Source organism: Puma concolor, chromosome D2, assembly GCF_028749965.1.
Source record: "Puma concolor isolate L17-30 chromosome D2, mPumCon1.1.hap2, whole genome shotgun sequence".
Taxonomy (NCBI): Eukaryota; Metazoa; Chordata; class Mammalia; order Carnivora; family Felidae; genus Puma; species Puma concolor.
The window spans coordinates 33446087-33472140 of NC_141677.1; the positions used below are offsets into that span (position 1 = coordinate 33446087).

Here is a 26054-nt window from a genome sequence, read left to right on the forward strand (position 1 = left end):
AGCTCCTCTTGGTTCATTACCAAGATGCACCAGCAAGTCCCCGTCGTCCTCTTGGAGTATTACCTACCAGCTTGAACACCACGGGACCCTCAGGGGACCCACCCTTTGAGACAGCAAGACCTGGGCATCGGGGACTCACTCTTTTGCTCTGGCAAGACCCTGCCAGCCCGTTATGGCCTTCTAGACCATATCTCTGGCGATTTAGGGAGAGAATTCACAGCTATTCCGCGAGCCGCGGGTGAAGCAGTGTGGACCAGAGCCCAAAGTGGGGGATGGGGCACTGCTCAGCTCACCAGCCGTCCACATCCCAGACAGGGGTCATCACCGTGAACCGGCCACTGGACCGTGAGCGGATCCCCGAGTACAAGCTGACCGTTTCCGTGAAGGACAACCCGGAGAACCCACGCATAGCCAGGAGGGTGAGGCCAGAGGACACGGGGGGGCGGGGAGCGGGACTGCACGCTGGAGGTGGCAGGCAGTATGCCTGGGGATCAGATGCACAGGTTTTAGAGTACGCGAGTGCTGGGTTCAAATCCCTGTTGTGCCTGCCGTTGAGCGTGTGGCTTTGGCAAGTAGATTTCCTCTCGTATCCCTTTTTCCTTCTCTTCGGCGAAATGAAGACCAGCCCTGCCCCAAAGTTGTGGAAAGGACTTGAAGGAGCCAGTATCTATACAGTCCTCAGCCCAGTGGCTCGCACGTGGCCAACACTCAACACCGGCTGTCCTCTTTCCTCCCCACGCCACTGCTACTTGGGCACACGCCACAGCTGTGTGTGCACACAGGCCTGCACTCAGAAGCTCATACTCTGGGGTTCTGAGAGGGTTGCATATTCCAGGTGGCTTTCCCTCAAAAGCCAAGAAAGTTGGGTCTTTTTGCCAGGAGGGGGTGGGTGTCGCAAGGCAGTCCCTTTGGGGGTAGGAGTCTGCCCTCTATTCCCAGCCCATGAGGTCTGGGGCAGAGCCCTGGCCAAGAGTCCTTGGGTCTGGCTCATCTCAGCTCTGCTTCTGACTGGCTGCCTGGCTCGGTCAAGGCGCTGCTCATTCTGCGCCTCCGGTTCCCCATCTGTATGAGCCCAGGAGACATTCAGCTGGAGGTGGTCATAAGCCACGGGCCCCTCACCTGGCGTTCCTCTCCTTTCTTCCTTCCTCCCTCCTCTCACTTCCGACCTCCTCCTCTTCCCCCCCCCCCCCCCCCCCGCCCACCGGGCTCTCATCCCCCTCCCTGACTGTGCTGTAGGAGGGCGGATCACCCTGGAAGCAGCAGCATTAAGTGGTGGGACTCGGGAAGCGGGGAGGCTGGTCCCCACTCTGCCACCAGCTTGCCCCGTGGCTCTGAATAGCCGCCCCACCTCCGGCCCTTCGTTTCTTCAGCTGTGCAATGGAGATAGCGTCCAGGGGTATGGAGAGGTTCTGAGTAAGGACTATACTGTGGTTTTGGAAAGGCAGGAGGTACAGCACTGGGTGAGAGTTTGTTTGAGCCCAGACTGGGGCATCAGGCAGGTCTGCAGGGTCTGAAAGCCAAGACTCATCTTCCTGTCTGAAGTCCTTTACCAGCAGATGGAGCACGATTAAATGTTGTTCGCATCCATCCCATTCAGTTCACAATACCTCTGTGAAGGAGTTAGGATTCCCGTTTGCCAGATTGGAAAACTGAGGCCCAGATAGGGGAAATGATTTGCCCAGGGGCACCAAGAGAGCTGCTAGCACATCAGGGACTTGAACCCAGGTCTCTGGACCTGGTAGGCTTTTTAATTATCTACCTCTCTGCCCTGACCCGCCCCCGCCCACCTCTCAGCTCCCATCCAACTGGAGCATTTTGCTAGAACGTGGCCTACAACCTAACCTCCCTTTGTGCCTCCCTCAGGATTTTGACTTGCTGCTGGTCTTTCTGGCAGACGAGAATGACAACCATCCCCTCTTTACCCAGAGCACCTACCAGGCAGAGGTGATGGAGAACTCTCCCGCTGGTAGGTGCCAGACCCACCTGGGAACTCCTGCTGCAGGCACCACCCAGGCCCCAGATGCCTGAGGACCTCCCTTGCACTTGATAGGGGCCCCGCTGAAGCCTGGCTGGGGAGGCAGGCTCGCCACCTGGCTGAACACAGACCCAGCAGGTGCACAAGCGTATGGAGGGAGGAAGGGGCACAGCCCTGAGGGGCTGGTGGGCCCCTGGTTGCCACATCTTTTGAGGACCAACCGAAGAGGCCATAGGTCTGCTTGGAAAAGACACCTGTGGTCATTGGTCCCCAGAGGACTCTGAAAGCAGCCCATAACCACCCCCCCAAGAGGGGCAATTAAGGTGTGAAGACCACCCAGGAGGGGCTTTGCTCACCCCTCCCTGCTCCCTCACCCCAGGAGCCCAGGGCATCTTAGAGGCTTCTGGAAGCTCAGGGAGCACCTGGAATCAGAGGAGGGGGACCAAGCGGCCCTGGGTAGGCCAGCCTAGCCCTCTCCCCACACAAGTACACCGAGCCGCCCCGCCTCCCTTCAGAGGGATAGAATCTCCTTTTCACTGTGTCCCCGGGGAGGGCCCCTTACTCCGCCTCCAGCCTCCCCAGACCCGAAAGCTTAGGTCCTAAATCAGAAAGAGGTGAGCTACGTAGGACGTTCCTGTCTCCGGCTAGGCATCCCCACTCTGTTTCTTAATCTTGCCTGTGTACCCGCTTACACATGTGTGTGCCAGTACATGCCCGTGTCCGGGCACACGTGTGGGCTTACTCATGTGCACACACACACCTAGGTACATGGGTAGGGGCCTACACAGTGCATTCCGTGTGCAAATGTGCCCGCTTGCAGAGGCAGACAGGTGCCCAACCAGGGGGGATCCCAGGCCTGCCAGCGCTCCTGCTCAGTGCACATGTGTGCTCATGACCGTGAACACGAAGTCCTGCACGCTCGTGGGTGTGCCTAGCCGGGTACAACCAGACGCCTATAGGGAGCGTCTTGTACACCTGTATGGACAGACTGGGCTGGAAGCGCATAGCTAGACAGGGCCCACACGCTCAGGGAGCCCCCGACCCTCCCACGGAGCGACCCTCAAAGGCTGCTGGGAAGGCAGGCGCGCTCCGGGCGGGCCGGAGGGGCTTGCTCACCGCTGTTGTGTTTTCTCCCCAGCAGGGCTTTGAGGCTGCTCCCCAGGCATCTGCGTCAGTCTGCCAAGGCTGCCGCAGCCCGGCCCAGGGCTTCCCCCACCCCGTCCACCTCACCTCCCTCCCTCTCATCCATCGTCAGCCATGGCTCACGGGGGCACGGGCGGGGGAGGGGGAGGGTGGGGGCCAGACTGGCCCTGCGGTGACCCCTCTCCCCCTGGCCCAGGGACTCCCCTCACGGTGCTCAATGGGCCCATCCTGGCCCTGGATGCGGACCTGGACGTCTATGCCGTGGTGACCTACCAGCTGCTGGGCTCCCAGGGTGGCCTCTTCGACATCGACAACAGCACGGGTGAGGCCTCTGTGCCACCCCAGCACTCCGAGCCGGGCTCCAAGTCTTTCTGCTGGGGTGGGAGTGACCCACTGCTAGACCTAGGGCCTCCCTTCTCAGTGACATCCAGGCTCCCCATGGAGACCCCATTCCTCACAACCTCCATTCCACTGGTTGTTAAGCCTTTGGGGAAGAAAGTCACTGTGTCGCCTTCTCTGCCCCTCTCTCCTCTCTCTCCCCTACCATGCCCCTGTCTTTCTCTGTCCCCTCCCGGTTGGTTCTTGCCCTGTCTCCCCACCGTACCCCTTTGCCTTTGTGTCTCCCGGCTGGTGGCGTCGGGCACCAGGCGTGGTGACGGTGAGGTCAGGTGTTATCGTTGACCGGGAAGCCTTCTCACCCCCGGTCCTGGAGCTGCTGCTGCTGGCTGAGGACATTGGGCTACTCAATGGCACAGCCGACCTGCTGGTCACCATACTGGATGACAATGACAACTGGCCCACCTTTAGCCATCCCGCCCTCACAGTCCACCTGCTGGAGAACTGTCCGCCAGGTAAGCAAGGAACAGGCCCCGGGCCCCAGGCCCCAGGCCCCAGGCCCCAGGCCCCAGGCAGGAGCTGCTTAGTGGTCCTTGGAGATCAGAGCCCCACAGGTTGGAGGCAGAATTCACCTGCAGTGGGAAGAAAGAGGGGCAGTAGGGGGTTGGAGAGAGCACTGGGGAGGGAGTCAGAAAAACCAAGCCACGCTTAATTCTCTGCTCTGACACAGTGTTTATCTGTAAAATGAGATTATTAAGATATGTTCCATCTGTGTTCCTGGATGGAAAAACTGTTTTAAATTTTTTTTAACGTTTATTTATTTTTTGAGAGAGAGAGAGAGAGAGCAAGTGCACAAAGGGGAGGGGCAGAGAGAGAGGGAGACACGGAATCTGAAGCAGGCTCCAGGCTCTGAGCTGTCAGCACGGGGCTCGAACTCATAGACTGCGTGATCATGGCCTGAGTCAAAGTCGGACATTTAACTGACTGAACCACCCAGGTGCCCCTAAAACTGACTGTTTTAAAGTCAAAATAGGATTAATGTGATTCCCAGCAAAATCAAATATGGTTTGGAGGTTATATTTAATTCTAAAGGTCATCTGGAAGAATAAGAACATTTTGAGATAGAAGTATAAATAAGACAGATTTGCCTTACCAGATATTATTACGTATTACAAAACTGAGGTTTTTAAAACCATATGATATGAGGGGCGCCTGGGTGGCTCCCTCGGTTAAGCATCAGACTCTTGATTTCCACTCAGGTCATGATCTCAGGGTTCACGGGTTCGAGCCCCGCATCAGGCTCCGTGCTAACAATGCAGAACTTGCTTGGGAGTCTCTCTCTCTGTCTCTCTCTCTCTCTCTCTCTCTCTCTCTCCTCTCTACCCCTCCCCTGTTGATGCTCTCTCTCTAAATAAATAAATAAACTTAAAAAAAAAAATTTTTTTTAAACCACATGATACAAGACTCTGGGACAGAGTAACCCAGAAACAGATACTGGTTAATTAAAGAAGGTAATATTATGTAATAAAGGAAACAGTGAAAGGCTCCTGGCTGGCTCAGTGGGTGGAACATGCAACTCTTGATCTCAGGGTTGTGAGTTCAAGCCCCACACTGGGTGTAGAGATTACTTAAAAATCAAATATTTTAAAACAAGGGTGGGGGGCACAATGAAGTCAGTTGTGAGACCTACCTAATGTACAAAATATCTGTTAATATTTAGTGTAGAGGGGCGCCTGGGTGGCGCAGTCGGTTAAGCGTCCGACTTCAGCCAGGTCACGATCTCGCGGTCCGTGAGTTCGAGCCCCGCGTCAGGCTCTGGGCTGATGGCTCAGAGCCTGGAGCCTGTTTCCGATTCTGTGTCTCCCTCTCTCTCTGCCCCTCCCCCGTTCATGCTCTGTCTCTCTCTGTCCCAAAAATAAATAAACGTTGAAAAAAAAAATTTAAAAAAAAAAAAAAAAAAAATATTTAGTGTAGATTTTCACCCTCTATCAGACACTGAGACGAAACCTAAAGACATTCCAGAGAAAATACAGAAGAGTAGAAAGCATTTACAAATAAAAGGAAAAACTCTAGGTAAATATTTTTCTGATTTCTGACGAAGAGGTTCTAAGCATACAAGAAACAAACCTTAAAAAAGGAAAAATATTATAGTTTGATGCATACCAAACTAAATTCCTTTACACCAAATAATAACAACCAATATTGAAAGGGAGACAACAAACTGAGAAAAAGGTATCTGTCACCAGTTACCATAACTATGTAATTTGTACAAATTGACAGATAAATGGACACAGGTCAAAGGCAGACAATTTGCACAAGATACAGCTAATCGTTAAATTACTACAAATTTTTCAATCTCTCAGTCACAGACTATGAAATAAAATGAGATACCATTTACCTACAAAGTTTCAAACATGGGAAACATACAAAAGATAACCACTGGCAAGACGGTGGCAAGAGGGGCCCTTAGGAACCACCAAGAATGTATCTGGCATAAGGTTTTTGGAAGAAGCCACTCTGCTCAGTCACTCCCCATACCCACCCCCACAGGATTCTCAGTCCTTCAGGCCACAGCCACGGACAGGGACAGTGGCCTCAATGGGGAGCTGATCTACCGAATAGAAGCTGGGGCTCAGGACCGCTTCGTCATCCACCCAGTCACTGGGGTCATCCGTGTCGCCAACGCCACCATCGACAGGGAGGAGCAGGAATCCTACCGGCTGACAGTAGTGGCCACCGACAGGGGCACCGTTCCTCTCTCAGGCACGGCCATCATCACCATCCTTATCGACGATATCAATGACTCCCGTCCTGAGTTCCTCAACCCCATCCAGACAGTGAGCGTGCTGGAGTCGGCTGAGCCAGGCACTGTCATTGCCAACGTCACCGCCATTGACCGCGACCTCAACCCAAAGCTGGAGTACCACATCATCGGCATCGTGGCCAAGGACGACACTGACCGCCTGGTGCCTGACCAGGAGGATGCCTTTGCTGTGAATATCAACACAGGTACAAGGGCCTGCTCCCCTCCCACCCCACCCCTGACTCCCTGCCCGTCTCCTTGCCCTCTGCTTTCTTCCCGATGCCCCCTTCTTTCTGTTCCCTCTCTGCTCCTCCCCTTCCCTCAGCTGCTCCTCCTACTCTCTTCCCCTACCCCCACACCACATTGTTCCCTCTCTTTTTCCTCCCTTCCCTGGCTCCTTCCCTCTCTCTTCTCTCCTCCTCCTTCTCCTTGGACCAGCTCCATCTCGCCTTCCAGATTCCCTCACTCTACCAGCGTTCCATGAGAACGCCCATCTCACCACACTCTTGCCAGTACTAAATAAACACTGTTAAGTTTTCACATTTGTAGTTGTATAGGAAAATCATACCTTGTTTTAATGTGTATTTCTTTAATACCCAGGTGGTTGAACACTTTCTTCATATGTATGCTAGTCATTTAGGCCACTGTAAATTTTACATGTACCCTTGATGATTTTCTTACACTATCACAAAACAAGGAGAACTGTGGTTTATCTTTCACGATCTACGCAGATTATTGTAACTTTGATGGTTTTCCCATTTCCCCAAAAGTTTCATGTTTTTGCTACTCCAGGGAGTTAGGAAGGGGACATGGGACCCCTACAACTACACTTCTTGGAAGGCCCAGAAGAGTGACAGAGAACTAATATGGCTATGACAAAATGCTAAAAATCATTGTTATTCAGAGAAACGCACAGTAAAATAGCAGTGAGATAACAGTTTTCCATATGTAATTAGCAGATATTAGGATGCTGGACAGTATTGAGTATTGGTGGCAATATGGGGACATCAGAACACTCGTATACTACTATTGGAGTCTAGACCACTTCCACCATCTAGACAGCAATCTAGCACAAAGTACACTCATACCCCATGACTCAACAATTCTGTTCCTTGGGTATGTGTCCCAAGGACATTCTCAGGTCAGTAACAGGACTATATGTCATGTTTCCTGCCATGTTATTGGTGGTGGGAGTTGGAGGCCACCTGGGCATCTATCCCTAGGAGATTGGAGAGTAAAACATGGTGAGTGTACACCATGAATACCATGCAGCAATCAGAAGCAGTAGATTACATTCACAGAGAAATGTGCGTAGACCTTAGAATGGGATATATATACCACAATCCCATTTGTGTAAATGTAAAATACACAAACACAATATATGATTTTCAGGAACGCTTTCAAGTGAAAAATATACTTCAGTCCATTACAGTGATTGACCAAGGGGAGAAAGAGGGAGAGGGTTGTGGGAATAAAAGGGAATAGATACATACATAAAACAAGAGTGGTATCAATGACCACAGGGTGCAGTGAACCAAAGAGTATGATTCACTCAATATGCATCTGAGGCCCAGAGTTAAAAAGAAGACAGGAAAACCATGAGCACTAGGAGAATTTAGACAGGTTAGCCGTGTCCCAGGTTAGCAAAATTCCCCCCACAGTAGTTGGTTAGGACCATGGAAAGCTGCCCTGCACCCTGCTCCACCTTATGTTCCACTGATGCCTCTACTACCACTCTTCTCTGTTCTCCCTCCCTATGACTGATTCTCTTTTCTCTATTTTTCTTTCCAGTGTCTTCTCTGCCCCCTCTTCCTCATGGCTTCCCTACCTCACCTGCTTACCTTCCCTCCCCTTTCTTCTTGCCAGAGCCTCAGTCCCCTGAGTGCTTCTATCCAATGGGGCTCCCACTTGCTCCTGGCTTCCTTCCCCCTGCCTCTTCCCTTCCACTCCCTTCCCTCTCAAACCTCCTGCCCTGGTCTGCTCTGAACCCTACCGTTCCCCATGCCCTGCTCTACTCCATCCCCTCTGCACCCTGAACTAACTGATGTTAACCCTCTTCTCTCTTCCTCATGGCTGGCAGGCCTGCAGGTTTGAGCTCTGTTTCTCTGTCACTTCCCACCTCATCTCTGCTTCACCCCATTGCCTTCCTCCATACCACACCCCTACCACCCTTCCCATCCTGTGGGGCCCAGGCCGTGGCCCAGCCTTTGCAGACTGAATGCAGCCACCCTCTCCCCATCCTCGCTCCCCAACCTCGGGGACGGGGAGCGAGAGTAGGAAGAGGAGGAGGAGGAGGAGGCAGCGGCCCAGGGTAAGTGACCACCCAGGGGGACCCGAGGAAGACAGAAGCCCAGCAGGGGATCTGCCAAGGGGGAAGGGAATCCCAGAGGCCACACTTTCTGAGAGGGAGCTGGAGAGAGCAAGTTTCACCTAGGATCTGGCCACCAGGCCCTCCAACAGAGCCAGCCCTGAGATTGGCCCAGCTAGGTCTGTCCAGTCCAAGCCCAAGCCTCTGGAAGTTTCCTCTGCGATTCAGGGGCAGGCAGCAGCCGTGGGAGGCAGTGGGCAGGAGAAAAGAGAACACCTCCTTGCTAGTACTTCCACAGGACAGTCCTCGTTCCCCACAATCAGGCCCTGTCATGCCCACGTAATCAAGACAAAGAGGTCGGCCTGACTATCCAGCCTGCCCCACCACCATCCCCTCCAGGGAATACCCTCAGGACTTCTTAGCTGCCTTGACCTTCTATTATACTTGGTCCCCCTAGAATACAAGCAATTTTTAAGTGATAAAATGCACGGAGCATAAAATGCACAATCTTAATTCAATAGTTCGATAGTTCAACAGTGTTCAGTATACTCACATTGTTGTAGAATGTAAGCATTCTTGGAACAAGCGATTACATGGCACTATGCCAAGCACTGTTCTGAACCCTTTGCAAATGGAAACTCGGTTTACTGCCATAATCCTCAAAATAGCCCTATGCAGTAGGTACTCATTTCGTAAATGAGGAGGCAGAGGCACAGAGATGTTAAATAATTTTCCCAAGTCCACCTGGCTAGTAAGCAGTGAGTGAGGGGCTGAGTGAGGTGCCCCCAGCTTGCAGGTGGCTGTGGCCTCATCCCAGCCAAAGATGTCACCAGCCTGTCCCAGTTCTACTGGGGGACCACTGCCCTTGGTGTGGTTTGGGAGAGCTAGCCAGGAGAGCCCCTGGGAGGCCCAGATTTTAGGGGGCTCCCCTCAGACTGAACCCAGTCTGGTCTTACAGGGTCTGTAATGGTGAAGTCCCCACTGAACCGGGAGCTGGTTGCCACCTATGAAGTCACTCTCTCAGTGATCGACAATGCCAGTGACCTACCAGAGCGCTCTGTCAGCGTGCCAAACGGTAAGGCTCCCCCCGGGCATCTCCTTTGGGTCACTCAGAGCCGATCAGGGCAGGGGCAGCAGGCTGGTAACGGGCATCAGGCTATGCAAAGAGCATGAGAGGTGGCAGCTACCATGAGGCTCAGGGTGGCCTTGTGTCCCAGTGGTCAGAGCTCAACGGTGGGGGTCCAGAAGCCCAGGGCTATGTGTGATCTTGAACCCAAAGTCTCAGAGTGGGAAGGAGGCTTGGGTAGAGGCTGGACGGGCCCTGAGAAAATGACAGAACAACAGAGACGTAGGCCACAATCTCATTATCAGAACTGACAAGGAGGTGTGGCTGGCATGTGTGACAGGAACCTCAGATCTGATAGAAAGCCATGGGGTCCGCCCAGAGACAGGAAAGTGCAAGGAAACATGAATGTCTGTGGAGGCCACGACACCACTTTGGAGGGCACAGGCGCCAGAGCAGAGAAGGGCACAAGGCCGCCCCCCCCACCCCCCCCTCCTGCAGCCCTAGGCATGAGCTGGGAGGGGCTGGAGGGGATTTTGTGTGGGCGGAGCGGGAAGGGGAGGGGGATGTGGAGAAGGGGTAGCCTCAAGTCACCTCTGCCACCTCTGCCTCATGTCCATGAGGCATGGACAGCGGCTGGGGTGGGGAGATAGGCCTGGCAGATATTGGCTGCTTATTATTACAGACCAGAGACCCAAGTTTTCAGTAAGGAAGAGCAGATCTGGTCATGGCCTACATGTTCTCCACTCAGAGGGCAAAGGGCCGGGGCAGGCTATGTAGAGGGGACGACTCAGACAGGAAGTAGAAGGCTGAACCGTGGCAAGGGTCTTAAAGACCATCATAGTCCTACCTCATTGGACAGCCTGGGAAACTGAGGCACAGTCAGGGCCAGCAGCTCCACCAAGGTCACCCAGCCAGTTCCCCTACGGAAGAGTGAGCAACCAGACCAGAGAAAAGGGTCACGTGCTACCACACAAGGGTTGGGTCAAGCTCCAGGGAGTCCCGGGAGGGCAGTGAAAGGCCCCACCCTCTCCAGCCTTGACTGAGACTTAGGAAGCCTGGTCCAGCCACAGTGGCACCCCTCACGTCACCCTCACCTCCTGCCTCCACGCCAGCCAAGCTGACCGTCAACATCCTGGACGTCAATGACAATACGCCCCAGTTCAAGCCCTTCGGGATCACCTATTACACGGAGCGGATTCTGGAGGGGGCCACCCCAGGCACCACACTCATTGCCGTGGCAGCTGTGGACCCCGACAAGGGCCTCAATGGGCTGATCACCTACACTCTGCTGGACCTGACGCCCCCAGGCTATGTCCAGCTGGAAGACTCCTCAGCAGGTAAGTGGGAAAAATCTGCCAGAAGAGGACTGGGGGACATGTGTCTGTTCCTGCTTAGCCTCCACAAGGGACCATGGCCCACTTGTCACCCTCCGGGCGGGACCCCACCATAGCCCCTCAGTGGGCTGGGCCAGATCCAGTATGGCCCACACTGCCGTCACTCACGGATGCCCAAACCACAGGAAGGGACAGAGCGCCTGGTCCTGGGGGTGGGCTGGACCGGCCCTTTGAGGGCCGCTGGGAACCTGGGATGATATGTCACCAGCATCTCTACCACCCAGGCTTCCGCTCTCAGGATCACTGAGGGGGTGAGAAAGCCAAGAGAGCGATCTCTCCGAGGTGGTCCCGGCCTTGCCGGAACTCATCCCTTTGACTTGTGAAGCTTTCTCTCGCCTCCAGTGAGGAGAAGAGCTGGACACCAGTTGCTGTCGGCCTCTGGCCGGCCTGCCACTAGGCAGTGCTGCTGGGCCACCACTCTCCTTCAAGAGACCACATCTGCCCCTCAGGGCTCCAGATCCTTCTCTTTATACTTTGGAGAGTTTCCATGTGTGAGGAGTGGTAAAACTGGCGGCAAGTGCCTCTGTGTCTTAGGGAAAGTCATTGCCAACCGGACAGTGGACTACGAAGAAGTACACTGGCTCAACTTTACCGTGAGGGCCTCAGACAACGGGTCTCCGCCCCGGGCAGCTGAGATCCCTGTCTACCTGGAGATCGTGGACATCAATGACAACAACCCCATCTTTGACCAGCCTTCCTACCAGGTGGGGGGCCGGGCAACAAGTTGGGTCAGGACCTGGGCCCATTCCTTGGGGCCTTCGGGCATCTTCTACCCTTACCCTGCCAGCCTCTGAGCCCCAGGGGCATGACCACCCCGTGAGCAGCGTGGTGCCCTGGGCTGTCTACCATGGTGAGTTTTTAGGGAAGGGGCATAGACTCCAGGACTGACCTTGGCCCACTCTCTCTCCCTGCCCGCTGGGTTCCAGGAGGCCGTCTTTGAGGATGTGCCTGTGGGCACGGTCATCCTGACAGTCGCTGCGACTGATGCCGACTCAGGCAACTTTGCCCTCCTTGAGTACAGCCTGGGGGATGGAGAGGGCAAGTTTGCCATCAACCCCGCTACGGTAAGCAGGCAAACCGGGCAGTGGGAAGGGCCCAGGGTCGTAGGCTGAAAAGCCACCAAAAGTATCATAGTCATCCCGGTTTCTGGGTCATGCCACCAGAACGTCTGTAGCCTCAGAGGTTTTTTTACCAAGTCAGCAAGCCCCGCTACAGTCCCAGACATCCTGTAGACCGCACTTTCTTTCCTGGGGCCAGAGACCTTTGGAATTCCCCCAAACCAGAAAACCTGATGCAAGTCCACGAGGCTGCTTTTTAAAACTATCAAAAGAGAGGTATAGGAAGCTCTGCAGAAAGTGGGCGCGGTGTTTGAGCTCCTGCTGTATACATGGCACTGTATTCCGTGCCGGGGGAGGGAGGTCTCAGACTTGTGAGAGAGCAGAAACTCAAGAGAAAGGACGGGTGATGACTTCAAATGACTGTACATTGGTTCAAAGCTGCTAGTTCAGCACAGGAGAGACCATGGTGGCCTGGGGGCGGTTGGTCAGGTAGGGCCTTCCCTAGGAGCTGGGCTGGAACTGGACTTTCCCTCCTACTGCCTCTCCCTGCCCACGTCCCCCAGAACTCTGCCCTGTCAACAGGGTTCTGTCCTTCCTGCTTGGTGTGAACAGTCAGTCATGGTCCTGGCCCGGCCCTAGGAAGGGCAACTATTTACAGAGTACCACTCTATACCTGGCCAGGGAGTGACTTCCATCCTGGGCTGACCGTCCCATGTCCAGGCGGATTGGGCACTGGGGATAAGAGGAGCCACTGGAACCAGAGCTCCGCGGGGGCGGTCATCCGTTCTGTCCAGTGCTGCACCTGCAAAGCCTAGAACAATGTCTGGCGTATAGTGTATACTCAATAAATATCAGTTGGATTGATGAAGGACCTGATTCCACCCTCCCCCTACTAGGGTGACATCTATGTGCTGTCCTCTCTGGACCGGGAGAAGAAGGACCACTATATTCTGACTGCCTTGGCCAAAGACAACCCTGGAGATATAGCCAGCAACCGCCGAGAAAATTCGGTGCAGGTAAGGGCCACCAGCCTGGGCCAGGGACACCGAGGACTAGAATTGTGGAGGCATCAAGCAAAGCCTTTCCTTTAGATAATGCTTCAGAGTGGGAGGAGAGCCACCCGGTCTCCTCAGAGACATGGCGGCAGAGGAGGAGACAGCAAGAGCTTAGCTGGCTGAGTCAAAATGGCTGTGGCTTGGGGAAGCGGGGACTCTTGAAGAGAAATCTCTTGTGCCAAACCCCTGCTAAGACAGTTGAAAACACCTGAGTGTGACTTGAGTCAAACCTGGGGTGCCACGTGTCCCACTGTCCACGGTGACCCACGGAAGGAAACAGTCTAGCAACCAAACATAATCATAGAGCGATTATCTTTATTTATGTCTCTTAAAGAACATTAGCGAGGGACCCAGTTCCCAGCCCCATTCCTATTCCAGTTCTGGCACCGATGCCATCACCCTGAGGCCAGCGTACCACCTTCTAAACTCTATCCCCACTTCTCTCCAGAGTATGCCTTGAGGCTTTGCTTTCTCCTTCTTTCGTCCCCCCTGTTCTGCCTTCTCCAGTCCTGTCATTCTCTATCCAGTTCCTCCACATCTTCCCGCAATAACCTAACCATCCAAGGTAAAGGGTGGGGGGTGGGTGAGAAGTCGGGTGGGCAAAGACAAATTCTTGTGAGCAGGTAGGGGGGCGAAGGGGCTGGGAGCTCTCACACGTACCCGAATCCTGTCCCTGTCACATGGGCTGTGTCGTGTCACACGTGCTGTGATGGGAAAAGCCCATTATTTGGAGCCAGAAGACAGAGATCCCACTAGCTGAGCACCCTGCATCTGGCATGTGACCTCTCCGAGCCTCAGCTGTCAAATCTGTAGGGGATGGGAGAAAGGGCAGCAATGATGATGCTTCCTGCCCAAGGCAGTGGTGAGGCAGGGAGATGGGGAGTTGGCAAGTGCTTTGTGCACAGAGAGGGGTTCTTGAAATCACCGCCGTGAAGGACTCGGATGAGGCTGCTGTCAGGGCCATGGGAGCTACGCGGGGAAAGGGCCTCCTCACCTGCTGTGTCCATAGGACCCGCCCCGGGCTGTGGGGTCGGCAGAGGGAGCCAAGTCCCAAGCCAGACACAGATCCCTGGCAAGAGAGAACTTCTGGGAGTGGAGGAAGCACAGCCCAGCATTAAGATCCAGAGATCAGAGTCAGATGTCTAGGGCCACTGTGGGAAGCAGCAGAGGGCAGAGCAGGAGGTGGGCGAGGAGGGCTCCCTGCTTCTGGGCCCAGACGCAGATGATCCTGTAACCACAGTACTAGCTGCAAAGCATTTCCTTGAGCCAGGCATTGGGCACACATACCATCATGGGTGAGCCTCACTAGCCTCTGAGAGATAAGATGCTACCATCCCCAAAGGCGAGGAAAACTGAGACTCGGGGTTAAAGAAATTGAGGTCAGACTCCAACAGTGGGCACTGTCCACCCTGGCTTACTCCCGTGTGACCGGGTCACCTGAAGCAGCAACCTAGTATGCTCCTGACCTTTGACCTCAACCTCCCCCCCGCCCCCAGGTGGTGATCCAGGTGCTAGACGTCAATGACTGCAGGCCACAGTTCTCCAAGCCCCAGTTCAGCACAAGCGTGTATGAGAATGAGCCGGCAGGCACCTCAGTCATCACCATGATGGCCACCGACCAGGATGAGGGTTCCAATGGGGAGCTGGCCTACTCACTTGAGGGCCCTGGCGTGGGTAAGTAGTCTGCTCCCCACCCATGATGCCTTGGGCGTGAGAGGGGCAGCCCCAGGGCCAGGAGGAGGAGGGACGGGAAGGACGTCTCAGCCAGAGCCAGGCCCTGCTCTCTTGTCCCACCTGCCAGAGGCCTTCCACGTGGACATAGACTCAGGCCTGGTGACCACAAAGCGGCCACTGCAGTCCTACGAGAGGTTCAACCTGACCGTGGTGGCCACGGATGGCGGACAGCCTCCACTCTGGGGCACCACCATGCTCCTGGTGGAGGTCATCGACGTCAATGATAACCGCCCCGTCTTCGTGCGCCCGCCCAACGGCACGGTCCTCCACATCAGAGAGGTACTGCTGTCCCCTGGTCCTCCCGCCCACCAACATCTCCCTTCCCATATCCGGCCCACTCCCTCCTCCTGCAGTCACGCCTGGGAGACTGAAAGGGCCCCTCTGTGAAAGTGGGGAAGCTGACGCCAGAGTGGGAGACAGACTTGTTCAGTGTCACACAGCGGGTAGAAGTATGAGCTGAGCTGTGCCAGCACAAGGGGCCCAAGTCTGACTCTGTCACTACTAGCCAATGACCTTGAGAAAGTGACTTTTCTGGGTGTTTTTTAGATGCCCCATCTCTTGCTCCGAGAAGTCTACCAGAAAAGCCAGTCTCCCCGGAAACTCACACCCCCCCATATTGGTGTCTCAAAATAAACACATGTTCCTTCCGTCTGTCTGTTGTTCCTGCTGATACCATGCCTAGGAATTGAGTACCAGCATCAAAATAAGAAACAAGGGGAAGTGGCTGAGGTTCCAGAATTCCCCCACCCTTTCGTTCCTTGCTCTAAATTGCCTTGGAGGGGCGCCTGGGTGGTCAGTCAGTTAAGGGTCTCACTCGTGACCTTAGCTCAGGTCATGGGATCAAGCCCCATGTCCAGCATCATGCTGACAGTGCAGAGCCTGCTTGGGATTCTCTCTCCCTCTCTCTCTCAAAATAAACTTTTTAAAAAAATTGTTTAAATTGCCTTGTAAAGACAGGCAGTACTCCTTCATCTGCCCCTTCCCTCCTTCCTCTCAGCACCCAGGCCCGACCTGCCCCCTGGTGGTATAATCAGGGTGTCTCCCACTTGCTCTCTGTTCCCCAAACTTCAGCATGCCTCCACCTCTCAGAATGTCAGCATCAAGTCCTTGTCGTCACTCTGTCTCCTCTGAGAGGCCCCACAGGAGAAATCTGTCCCAGGGCCGCGCTCTAGGAAACGCTGTGCACCTACCTTGTGAGTTGCTTTTTCCAGCACCTGCTGCAGTGACAGAGTAGTCCTCTTTGCACTGCCCGCCGGGGAGCTCAGAGCAGTCAGCCTACGCCAAATGACCCCGCAGGGACTTAGTGCACAAACCTGGACCCCTACTCCTCAGTTTCCATCTTCCTGCCATTTTCTTTTCCTTTTAAAAAAAAATGTTTTTAAGTTTATTTATTCTGAGAGAGAGAGAGAGCACACGTGCACACAAGCAGGAGAGGGGCAGGGAGTGAGGGAGGGAGAGAATCCCAAGCAGCTCCTGTGTTGTCAGCACAGAGCCCGACGCAGGGCTTGATCCCACAAACCTCAAGATCGTGACCTAAGCCAAGATCAAGAAGAGTCAGACACTCAACTGACTGAGCCACCCAGGTGCCGCCATTTTCTTTTTCTTTACCCCGATTTTTTTTTAACTTGTTTGCTCTTATTATAACTTATACATTCTTATAAATTGTCTCAAATCTTTTTTTGTGGAACGAGGCATGGTATAAATTAATAACAATCTAGTTCTTTTTCCACAACAAAGGCCCATTTGCTACGTTTTTCCCTTCAAGACTCCAAATTTTGAAAGATTTGTGTCTCGCAGAGAACCAGCTGCGTTAAGTAATTTTCACGTACCCTCATTTTCATGTACCCCATTGGGTAGACGGTGTTGTCTGGGGACACCTAAGGCTCCTGTGATTAGGGTAGCAGAGAGCAAGACAGACCCAGCAACAGAATGGTAGCTGTGGCCTCAGCTTTTGGATTCCCCTTCTGCCTTCCAAATCTCAGCATGCAATGGGATCCGAGGGACGGGGGAAGGCCCTGGAAGGGCAATAACCCTGAAAGACTCTGAAGCGTGGTGGATGGAGACCAGCTGGGACCATCACTGGGTAGTGGAGTGGGGGTGGGGTGAAGGGAGGCTCTAGCAGGTGCCAAGACTCCAGGAGAGTCCAGCTAAGCAGGCAGGCGTTTCCTAAGGATGCCAGAAGGTGGCAAGGGCATTCTGCTAAGTGAGGACAAAGCACAAGAGCTCCATCCGGGCGTGGGAGCTGGCATTCTCTCAGATGGCCCAGGAGCCTCCCTGCCATGCCCCTCCACCCCCCACCACAGGAGATCCCGCTGCGCTCCAATGTATATGAGGTCTATGCCACAGACAAGGACGAGGGCCTCAACGGGGCCGTGCGCTACAGCTTTCTGAAGACGGCCGGCAACCGGGACTGGGAGTACTTCACCATCGACCCCATAAGCGGCCTCATCCAGACCGCTCAGCGCCTGGACCGCGAGAAACAGGCTGTGTACAGCGTAAGGGGGCGGGCCCCAATGCAAGGGGCGGGGCCGAGAGGGGCTGTCCTCTAGGCGCAGGGCCACCACCTCCCCACCTAGAATGCCCACAAGGGCGGTGACCTGGCCCCCAGGGAGTGCCCTCCTCGGACTGTGCCCCTCCACCCCCCAGCTCATCCTGGTGGCCAGCGACTTGGGCCAGCCAGTGCCATACGAGACCATGCAGCCCCTGCAAGTGGCCCTGGAGGACATCGACGACAACGAACCTCTCTTTGTGAGGCCCCCGGTGAGCTCGCCCATCACCCCCCACCCCCCCGCCCCGCACCCACACAGGGACTCCCCGCCTGCAAGTACACACACAGGGCTCTCCTGTGCACACTGTGCCATATACATGTGGTTACGTTCAGAAACTGCATGCACTTCCTACAACATTTATTGAGCTGCTATTTCAAGGCACTACCCAGCAGTCAAAAAAGCAGGCAAATACACCTGACCCCTAGAGCTGTAACTCACCTAATTGCACACACAAGAGCACACAGGAAACCTGAAATTGAGCTTCGCTTCACCCGGCTGGGGCCAGCCGAGCTGCTCGTGTAGACTCATACTTCACAACTTGATGGGGTTTTTTCTTGTATTCCCTGGAGGCTCTGAGTGCACATCCATGTGCATATAAGAGTGTGCCCCCTTGGGGCACCTGGGTGGCTGGGTTACGCGTCTGACTTTGGTCTAGGTCATGATCTTGTCGTTCCCAAGTTCGAGCCCCACATCAGGCACTGTGCTGACAGCTCAGAGCCTGGAGCCTGCTTCAGATTCTGTGTCTCCCTCTCTCTCTGCCCCTTCCCCGCTCAAGTTCTGTCTCTCTCGGTCTCAAAAATAGAAGTATTTTTTTTTTAAGTTTTTTTTTTTTTTTTTTTTAAAAGAGTGTGCCCCCTTGTTCAAACATCCATTCAGGTGCTGGGATACTTCATAGAACCTGCCAGACCAGGCCCAGCCCACGCTCCCCTGAGGTTACAGAGGTCCTGCTCACCCCACAAGCCTTGGGCAATAAAGTCCCTCAGCACCTACAAAGGTACTGCGCAAGATCCTTTGGCCTTGGCCCTCATGTGACATCCCCCTCCCCCCTGCAGAAAGGCAGCCCCCAGTACCAGTTGCTGACAGTGCCTGAGCACTCGCCACGTGGCACCCTCGTGGGCAACGTGACAGGCGCCGTGGATGCGGACGAGGGCCCCAACGCCATCGTGTACTACTTCATTGCAGGTGGGGCCTGCCAGGGCTAGTGCCCTACCTACCCTGGGGCTGGAGATGACCCAAGTATGCCCCACCCCAGCCCTGCCCCTTCACCCTGTGCCGTGGTCCCATCCTCAGCCGGCAACGAAGAGAAGAACTTCCATCTGCAGCCTGATGGGCATCTGCTGGTGCTGCGGGACCTGGACCGGGAGCGTGAAGCCGTCTTCTCCTTCATCGTCAAGGCCTCGAGCAATCGCAGCTGGACACCTCCCCGTGGGCCCTCCCCAGCCCTCGATGTGGTCACTGACCTCACCCTGCAGGAGGTGCGCGTCGTGCTAGAAGACATCAACGACCAGCCCCCGCGCTTCACCAAGGCTGAGTACACTGCAGGTGCAGGGGCCAGAGCCTGGGTCTGGGGGGCGGGGCGGCCCCTGCCCTGCCGCTTACACCCACCTGCCCGTTCTCTGCAGGAGTGGCCACCGATGCCAAGGTGGGCTCAGAGTTGATCCAGGTGCTGGCCCTGGACGCAGACGTTGGCAACAACAGCCTGGTCTTCTACAGCATCCTGGCCATCCACTACTTCCGGGCCCTTGCCAATGACTCTGAGGACGTGGGCCAGGTCTTCACCATGGGTAGGAGCCTCCACCCAAGACCTCTGTCACTGCTTGGACTGTAGTCTGGAGGAGATGGGGTCTGTGTGGGCACCACAGGGTATGAGTGGCTGGCCAGCCAGCCATGTCAGTCCTTCGGTCCACCCACCCATCTGGCCATCGTTCAGCCAGCTATTTGTTAATCCGTTCATTCACCCACCGATCTTTCTAGTCTCTGATCCCCCTTTCCATCTCTACATCTACCCACCCACTTTCTCCTTCCTTCCATCTCTCCCATCTTCTCATCCATTATTCATCCATCCATCCGTTCACCCACCCGTGTGTCAGTCAGCCCATCCATGCATCCGTCTACCCATCTACCCATCTGTCCATTCATGCACCTTCCCACCCTCCTTTTGGTGTGTCCACCTATCTTCCTATTTATGCACCTCCCCCTCCCCCGGGCCAGGCACTGTGCTAAGCACCGAGGAGCCAGAATTCAAAGAGCACATATGTACCTGAAAGCAAGCATGTTTACTTGTGCATCGGCCTGTGTGGACAACTGAGCCTCTTGGGTCAGGTTCTGCAAGGCCTGGAGGGTGTCCCATTACCCAAAACCTTCCCCATTCTTCTCGCCTACAGGGGTCAGTCTAGACTCCTTGGCCTGGCTTTCAAAGCTCACCAGGTCTTCCTCCTGGTCCCTCCTCTTCCTGGCTCCACAGCCCCCCACTATCTGTAAGGGCCCCAGGCCCACCCAAGCTGAGCCCCTCACCACTCACTCCTTCAGCCTGTTCTGTACCATCTTCCATTGGCCTTCGCCCTGTCTTCACTTCCTGAAATACCATCTTGACCTTCACCTCTGTCTTCAGATATGCTCCCCCTAACCATCCTCCGAAGGCTAATTCACAACCAGTCACACAACCAGACATCATCCCTACGTCTTCTCATCTCCTACTGCTTAGTTTAGTAACTTAAGACACAGAGGGGCTGTGTACCTTGCTAAAGGTCACACACTGAAAAAGTGGCAGATCTTGAACCCAGGTCTATGGTCTTCTAAGAGAAGACTACTGTACGACCTCTGGTTATGTCTCTAGTATGGCTGTGGAATTCTGAAGTGCATGTGTGTGTGACAGAGACAGACACCGAGGTGTTCACACGTCTCCCATCGCCCCTGCCTGGGACAGCGGAGTCCCAGACTTGTCACCCTTGGGACACTGCAGCCCACAGCTGTGTTTTAACTTGCAGTGTTTAAGTAAAACCTTAGAAATCTCTAGAAGCACCGGTTGTGGCAGCACTGGCTGCATTCTCCCAGGATAATAATCCACCAAGTGGAGGTCAGAACTGCTGCTCCTTCAGATGAACGGAACACTCATGCTCACTTGTCCCCCCCCCCCCCCCATCAGCTTTGCTCTGCTAGGCCCTGCGGGGACTTGTGGCCTGAGATGCAGCCTCCCCTCAGTGTGTCCAAATGCCCCTGGCCCTCGCCCCTCCCCAGGGGATTGAGGGGCACTGGGTGGCCCCTGAGCTGCACCCTGCCCGCGGGCTCTTCCTGCAGGGAGTGTGGATGGCATCCTGCGTACCTTTGACCTCTTCATGGCCTACAGCCCTGGCTACTTTGTGGTGGACATTGTGGCCCGGGACCTCGCAGGCCACAATGACACGGCCATCATCGGCATCTATATCCTGAGGGATGACCAGCGTGTTAAGATCGTCATTAACGAGATCCCCGACCGCGTGCGTGGCTTTGAGGAAGAGTTCATCCGCCTGCTCTCCAATATCACCGGTGCCATTGTCAACACTGATGACGTGCAGGTGCCCCATGGAACCCACCCTGAGTCTGCGGGCTATGAGGGGAGGAGGACCACGCCACAGGGATGGGGCACTGCCACTGCGGAAAGGTCAGGGGAATGAAAGGGGGTTTCTGTAGCCCCTCAGTCATTCCCTAGCTACATGGCCTTGGGAAAGTCCTCCCACGTCTCTAGCCATCAAGCATCCTTACCTATAAAAATAGGGCCAGTGATAGCACCTGGCCCAATGCAGCCAAGTGACTGATACCACGCGTGGGCCTCCGTGAGCACTCAGCAGTGATAGGTTTATCGGCAGGGTAGGCCAGGAACAGCTCCCCATCCCATTCCTTGTTCCTGCCACGCCCCCTGACGCTTCTTCTCACCTAGTTCCATGTGGACAAGAAGGGTCGGGTGAACTTCGCACAGACAGAGCTGCTCATCCACGTGGTGAATCGTGACACCAACCGCATCCTGGACGTGGACCGGTGGGTGGGGTCTGGTCGGTCCACCTGCCTGCCTGGAGCCGGGGAGGGGACCCACCGAAAGAGGCCGATAACACCATCAGGCCTGCTGTGTGGGGCTCTCGCCCAGAGGTGGGCAGGGCTAGTAGAGAGTAGTTTGCGGGTATGAGCAGAGCTCCACCCCTCTGAGTCCTACTCTCCCCATCTGTAAAATGGGGGAGTATTACATGGATGGTGAGGAAACAAGCAGGATCCTGTATGAGGAGTGGTAAACCCTGTAAGATACAAAACCATTCTAGCTGAGTGGGATTTGATCTTGCAAAGCTTGGTGGGGGTGAATCTGGGGGTCGGAGGCAGGAGCGCAGCAGAGCCTTCTGAGTGGGATGAGTTCTTGAGGAATGGCTGAAGAGGGAAGCTGAGGCCCCCTCCCCTCACTCAGGGTGATCCAGATGATTGACGAGAACAAGGAGCAGCTGCGGAACCTCTTCCGGAACTACAATGTCCTGGACGTGCAGCCTGCCATCTCTGCCCGCTTGCCCGACGACATGTCCGCCCTGCAGGTAGGTACTCCTGGTGGCGCCCCGTCCCACCACCCCTCTGCCCTGGGTGCTCTCGCCCACTCACGCCTGGCCCCACTCCCCCAGATGGCGATCATTGTCTTGGCCATTCTCCTCTTCCTGGCTGCCATGCTGTTCATCCTCATGAACTGGTACTACAGGACCGTGTGAGTGACTCCTACACCTCCCTGCCCTGGGAAAGGCTGACCAGCCCTGCTCCTGGGACAGTCACAGAGGCAGGCAGGGCCCTGAGATGCCAGCCCCACCCAGCCTCCTTCACCAGCCCCTCTCTCTGCTTCTCTCTAGACACAAGAGGAAGCTCAAAGCCATTGTGGCTGGCTCGGCAGGTGAGCAAGGGCTACGATGGGGGACTGAGGCGGGGCAGGGGGGTGGGGGGGTGAGGATGACAAGGCAGGAGGGGCCTCTGGGGGCCTAGAGTGCCTACCTAGGCCTCATAAGGTTGGCTCAGGCTCCACCAGCCCCAGCAGGGTGCCTCCCTCCCCTCCATGCCCCAGAACTTCTCCCTACAGGAAATCGTGGTTTCATTGACATCATGGACATGCCCAACACCAACAAGTATTCCTTCGACGGGTGAGTGGGGCCCCTGAGACCTCAGGGTCACTTTGAGGAGGCATGCCCAGGACCCAGTGGGAGCGGATTGTCTGACACCCCTCAAGCTCTGAGGGACCAGACCGGCTAAAATCTGGGGTGTGGGTGCCCCCTGGTGGCCAGCTTTCTCCACAAAGCGTTGGCTGAGCTGGGATTGGGATCAACACCCCAATTGGGCCCCCAGTTCCAGCAGACATAGACTTGGACTCCAGGTGCAGAGTGAGGCCTCTGTACCAAAACTAATCGAGATCAACATGTCCTGGTTCTTGAGGGATCCTAGCGTGGCTGTGCGCCCAAATGCAATGGGCTAGGGGCCTACTTCTCAAGGCCATGAACCTCCAGTCCCAGGAAGGTACTACCGTTGGCCAAAGAAAAGAGCAGGGGTTAGTGGTTAAGCTACAGGGGCATCTGTCCCTCCGCACCCCACCCACCCCACTCCCCACCTGCAGGGCCAACCCCGTGTGGCTGGATCCTTTCTGCCGGAACCTGGAGCTGGCCGCCCAGGCTGAGCATGAGGACGACCTGCCGGAGAACCTGAGTGAGATCGCAGACCTATGGAATAGCCCCACCCGCACCCATGTGAGCCCTGGCCAGAGCTAGGGGCAGGGGGTGGACAACCGTGCGGGACGGGGTGGAGGTAAAGCAGGTCTTTGCCACTGCCTGCCAAGGAGCTGGGTTCCTTGGGGGATGAGGGTGGCGGGTTGTATCCACTACCCTGGGTGTGTGTACATACGTGTGCATGCGGTCTACCTCTGCTCCGGCTAATGTCCCCTCTCCCCAGGGAACTTTTGGGCGTGAACCAGCAGCAGTCAAGCCTGATGATGACCGGTACCTGCGGGCAGCCATCCAAGAGTACGACAACATTGCCAAGCTGGGCCAGATCATTCGGGAGGGACCCATCAAGGTGAGCCCTCCCCGCAGGCTTCTGCACCACACCCCCTCAGGGGCCCGCACCCAGGCCTCTGGCTGAGCTTAGACCAGTTCCCCAGGATACAGGGATGGGGGAGGATCCTGGGAAACCGCTTTCTCCACCTCGAGGCTCAGAGAGGCCAGGGCATCTGGCTGACCAGGAGCTACCTCAGCCTGCAGTGGCCTGGAGCCCACGTGGGTTCTAGCTGGCCACTGTCACCAGGCTCTGCTCCCAATTCTTCCCCCTCGGATCAGGTGCCTACGCACCTTCCATCACCTCCATCCGCGTTATGGGAGTGAGCAAGGGGTATGACAGGCAGGGGAAGGCCTTGGTGGGGGGTTAACCCTCTCGCTCCCCCAGGGATCGCTGCTCAAGGTGGTCCTGGAGGATTACCTGCGGCTCAAAAAGCTCTTTGCACAGCGGATGGTGCAAAAAGCCTCCTCCTGCCATTCCTCCATCTCTGAGGTAGCCGGGCGGGCCCGGAGCTGTGTGCTGTGCCCCAGCCCTGGGGGTGCTCATTCGTTCCCTCCCTCCCTCTCTCGCTCAATCTCTCGTTCCAGCCACCCACATCCTTCTCAATCCCTAGAGTTCAGCAGCCAGGGCCAAAGACAGCAATGGGTGGGGCCCAGGAAGTCAGCCGGCAGGCCCAGTCTACTTTCTGGGCTCTGCAGTGGGCTTTCCTAGAGTGGGTGCTGAGGAGTGTTTCTCAGACTTGAACCCCAAAAAGATGCCTTTAAAAGGCATCTGATGTCCTTATAGGAAACAGGCTGCAGGGTCGAATGGGCCTACATAAATTTATTTGCCTGCAATGATGTCAACACTTTAAAAATTCACTTTCTTCAAAACCCCAGATTTCCAGTGGGGCCAATTCCCAAACGGAATAGGCTAACAATGAACAGTTCCACCCGGGACAAAAGTGCCACCATGTGTTGAGTTTCTACTATATCCTATCACCCCTCCAACTTCACCTGTGGACTCCCTACATGTCCTGCTCGAGGACAAGTTGTTGACAAATCCAGATACCAAAACTCCACCACAGGACCCTTCTCAAAGCAAATACCAAAATTCAAGATTCTCATGGGAAGCAAGAACACATCCCTAACACCCTAAGTGTCCGGGTTCCCCTCTGTACCCAGTTTGAGAAACACTGCCACCAGCTGGACAGGCCAGCCCACTGCAGCACAAGCCTAGAGGTGCTTGCAGAGCTACCTGTGGGCAGTAGGAAGGAAATGGACACAGGAGGTGGGACTCTGGGGCCATCCACCTGCTCAGCCCTTGGGCATGACCTTGAGCATGGGTGGGTCTCAGAGCCATTGGGGGATCCTGGCCTCTTGCAGCTGATCCAGACTGAGCTGGAGGAGGAGCCAGGGGAGCACAGCCCCGGTCAGGGCAGCCTGCGCTTCCGCCATAAGCCGCCGACAGAGCTCAAGGGGCCTGACGGGATCCACGCGGTGCACGGCAGCACGGGCACTCTGCTGGCCACTGACCTTAACAGCCTGCCCGAGGACGACCAGAAGGGCCTGGGTCGCTCACTGGAGACGCTGACCACAGCTGAAGCCAGTGCCTTTGAGCGCAACGCCCGCACAGAGTCGGCCAAATCTACACCCCTGCACAAGCTTCGTGATGTGATCCTGGAGAGCCCCCTGGAGATCACAGAGCTATGACCAGACGGGAGCCTCGCCGGTGTGAGCAGCACCTGCCCCCATCTCTCCCAGGGCAGAGCAGGACCACAGTGTGGGCCCCTCCCCAGGCTGGCTCTGGGCGCACGACCTCGGGCTGGCCTGGTGGCAGCCCGCACCAGCTGCTCAGATTCCACTTCTGCCAGATGCCCATTCAGCACCTGACCTCTATCTTCATAAAATTTGTTATTTTTTTAAGAAAACCAAACAAAAATGTTAAGCATCTAAGGACACAGGTAAGGAGGGTCACCGGGGGCTCAGGAGCGTGAGGACCAACTCAGCCCAGGCTGAGCTCTTAAGAGGCCAAGCGGGGCCTCTTCCCCTCCCCTCCCCCGACTTTCAGACCAGAAGAGGGAGGCCCAGAGCTGGAGTACCCTGCCTGGCCTTGGCTCCCTGACTTCAGTTCAAGTCCCAATGCATTTCTAGCACATCCCCAGCTGGACATCCAGCTAGGGGCTGACAGTGATCCCTGCCTCCCCACATGGACATGGTCAACGTCGGCGAACCGCATTCTCTACATTTCACTGGCTTCCCAAACGTGCCCGGCTCCTAAAGAGAAATGACTGGTGTTCTCTTGGGTTCTGAATGTGTTTGTGTGTATTCCTTTTTTAAATTAAGTTATTCCCTTAACATTTTCCCCTTGATTTTGTTTAACTGGTACTCACTGAACGTTTCTGGAATGGTCTGAATTTTAAATAAGAAAAGCAACTCACAAGGAATCAGTAATTCAATTCATTCAATTAGCTCTGGCTCTGGTAAACTACCCTCCCTTGGGTTGGCCCAGGGAAGGGGGGAGGGTGAAGGGCAGGGCAGATCTGGGCCTGACTTTCAGGGGTTCCTTTGACCCACTGCGACCCTGGGCCGATCAGAGAGGAGCCAAGTAGGATT

General features: G+C 55.4%; 1 protein-coding gene across 8 annotated transcripts in view; it reads left to right on the plus strand.

Annotated features, from left to right (window-relative positions):
- Positions 1-25796, plus strand: part of CDH23 (cadherin related 23) — a 418091-nt gene extending 392295 nt beyond the window's left edge. For 4 of the 8 annotated variants that reach the window (XM_086679917.1, XM_086679916.1, XM_086679921.1 and 1 more), the window contains 26 exons: positions 312-419; positions 1864-1966; positions 3315-3440; positions 3766-3969; positions 6005-6463; positions 9524-9640; positions 10744-10968; positions 11560-11729; positions 11952-12089; positions 12980-13099; positions 14635-14812; positions 14940-15151; positions 17176-17367; positions 17519-17632; positions 18474-18603; positions 18712-18963; positions 19044-19205; positions 20719-20975; positions 21338-21435; positions 21851-21971; positions 22056-22135; positions 22275-22315; positions 22484-22559; positions 23027-23156; positions 23359-23481; positions 24825-25796. In XM_086679917.1, coding sequence (XP_086536043.1) covers positions 312-419; positions 1864-1966; positions 3315-3440; positions 3766-3969; positions 6005-6463; positions 9524-9640; positions 10744-10968; positions 11560-11729; positions 11952-12089; positions 12980-13099; positions 14635-14812; positions 14940-15151; positions 17176-17367; positions 17519-17632; positions 18474-18603; positions 18712-18963; positions 19044-19205; positions 20719-20975; positions 21338-21435; positions 21851-21971; positions 22056-22135; positions 22275-22315; positions 22484-22559; positions 23027-23156; positions 23359-23481; positions 24825-25151 — 4263 coding nt within the window. In that variant the 3' untranslated portion in view covers positions 25152-25796. Of the gene's footprint in view, positions 1-311; positions 420-1863; positions 1967-3314; positions 3441-3765; positions 3970-6004; positions 6464-9523; positions 9641-10743; positions 10969-11559; positions 11730-11951; positions 12090-12979; positions 13100-14634; positions 14813-14939; positions 15152-17175; positions 17368-17518; positions 17633-18473; positions 18604-18711; positions 18964-19043; positions 19206-20718; positions 20976-21337; positions 21436-21850; positions 21972-22055; positions 22136-22274; positions 22316-22483; positions 22560-23026; positions 23157-23358; positions 23482-23847; positions 23953-24338; positions 24773-24824 lie in introns of those variants that run through there. The other 4 variants (XM_086679919.1, XM_086679918.1, XM_086679923.1 and 1 more) reach the window with 3 other exon arrangements.
- Positions 25797-26054: the final 258 nt, after the last annotated feature.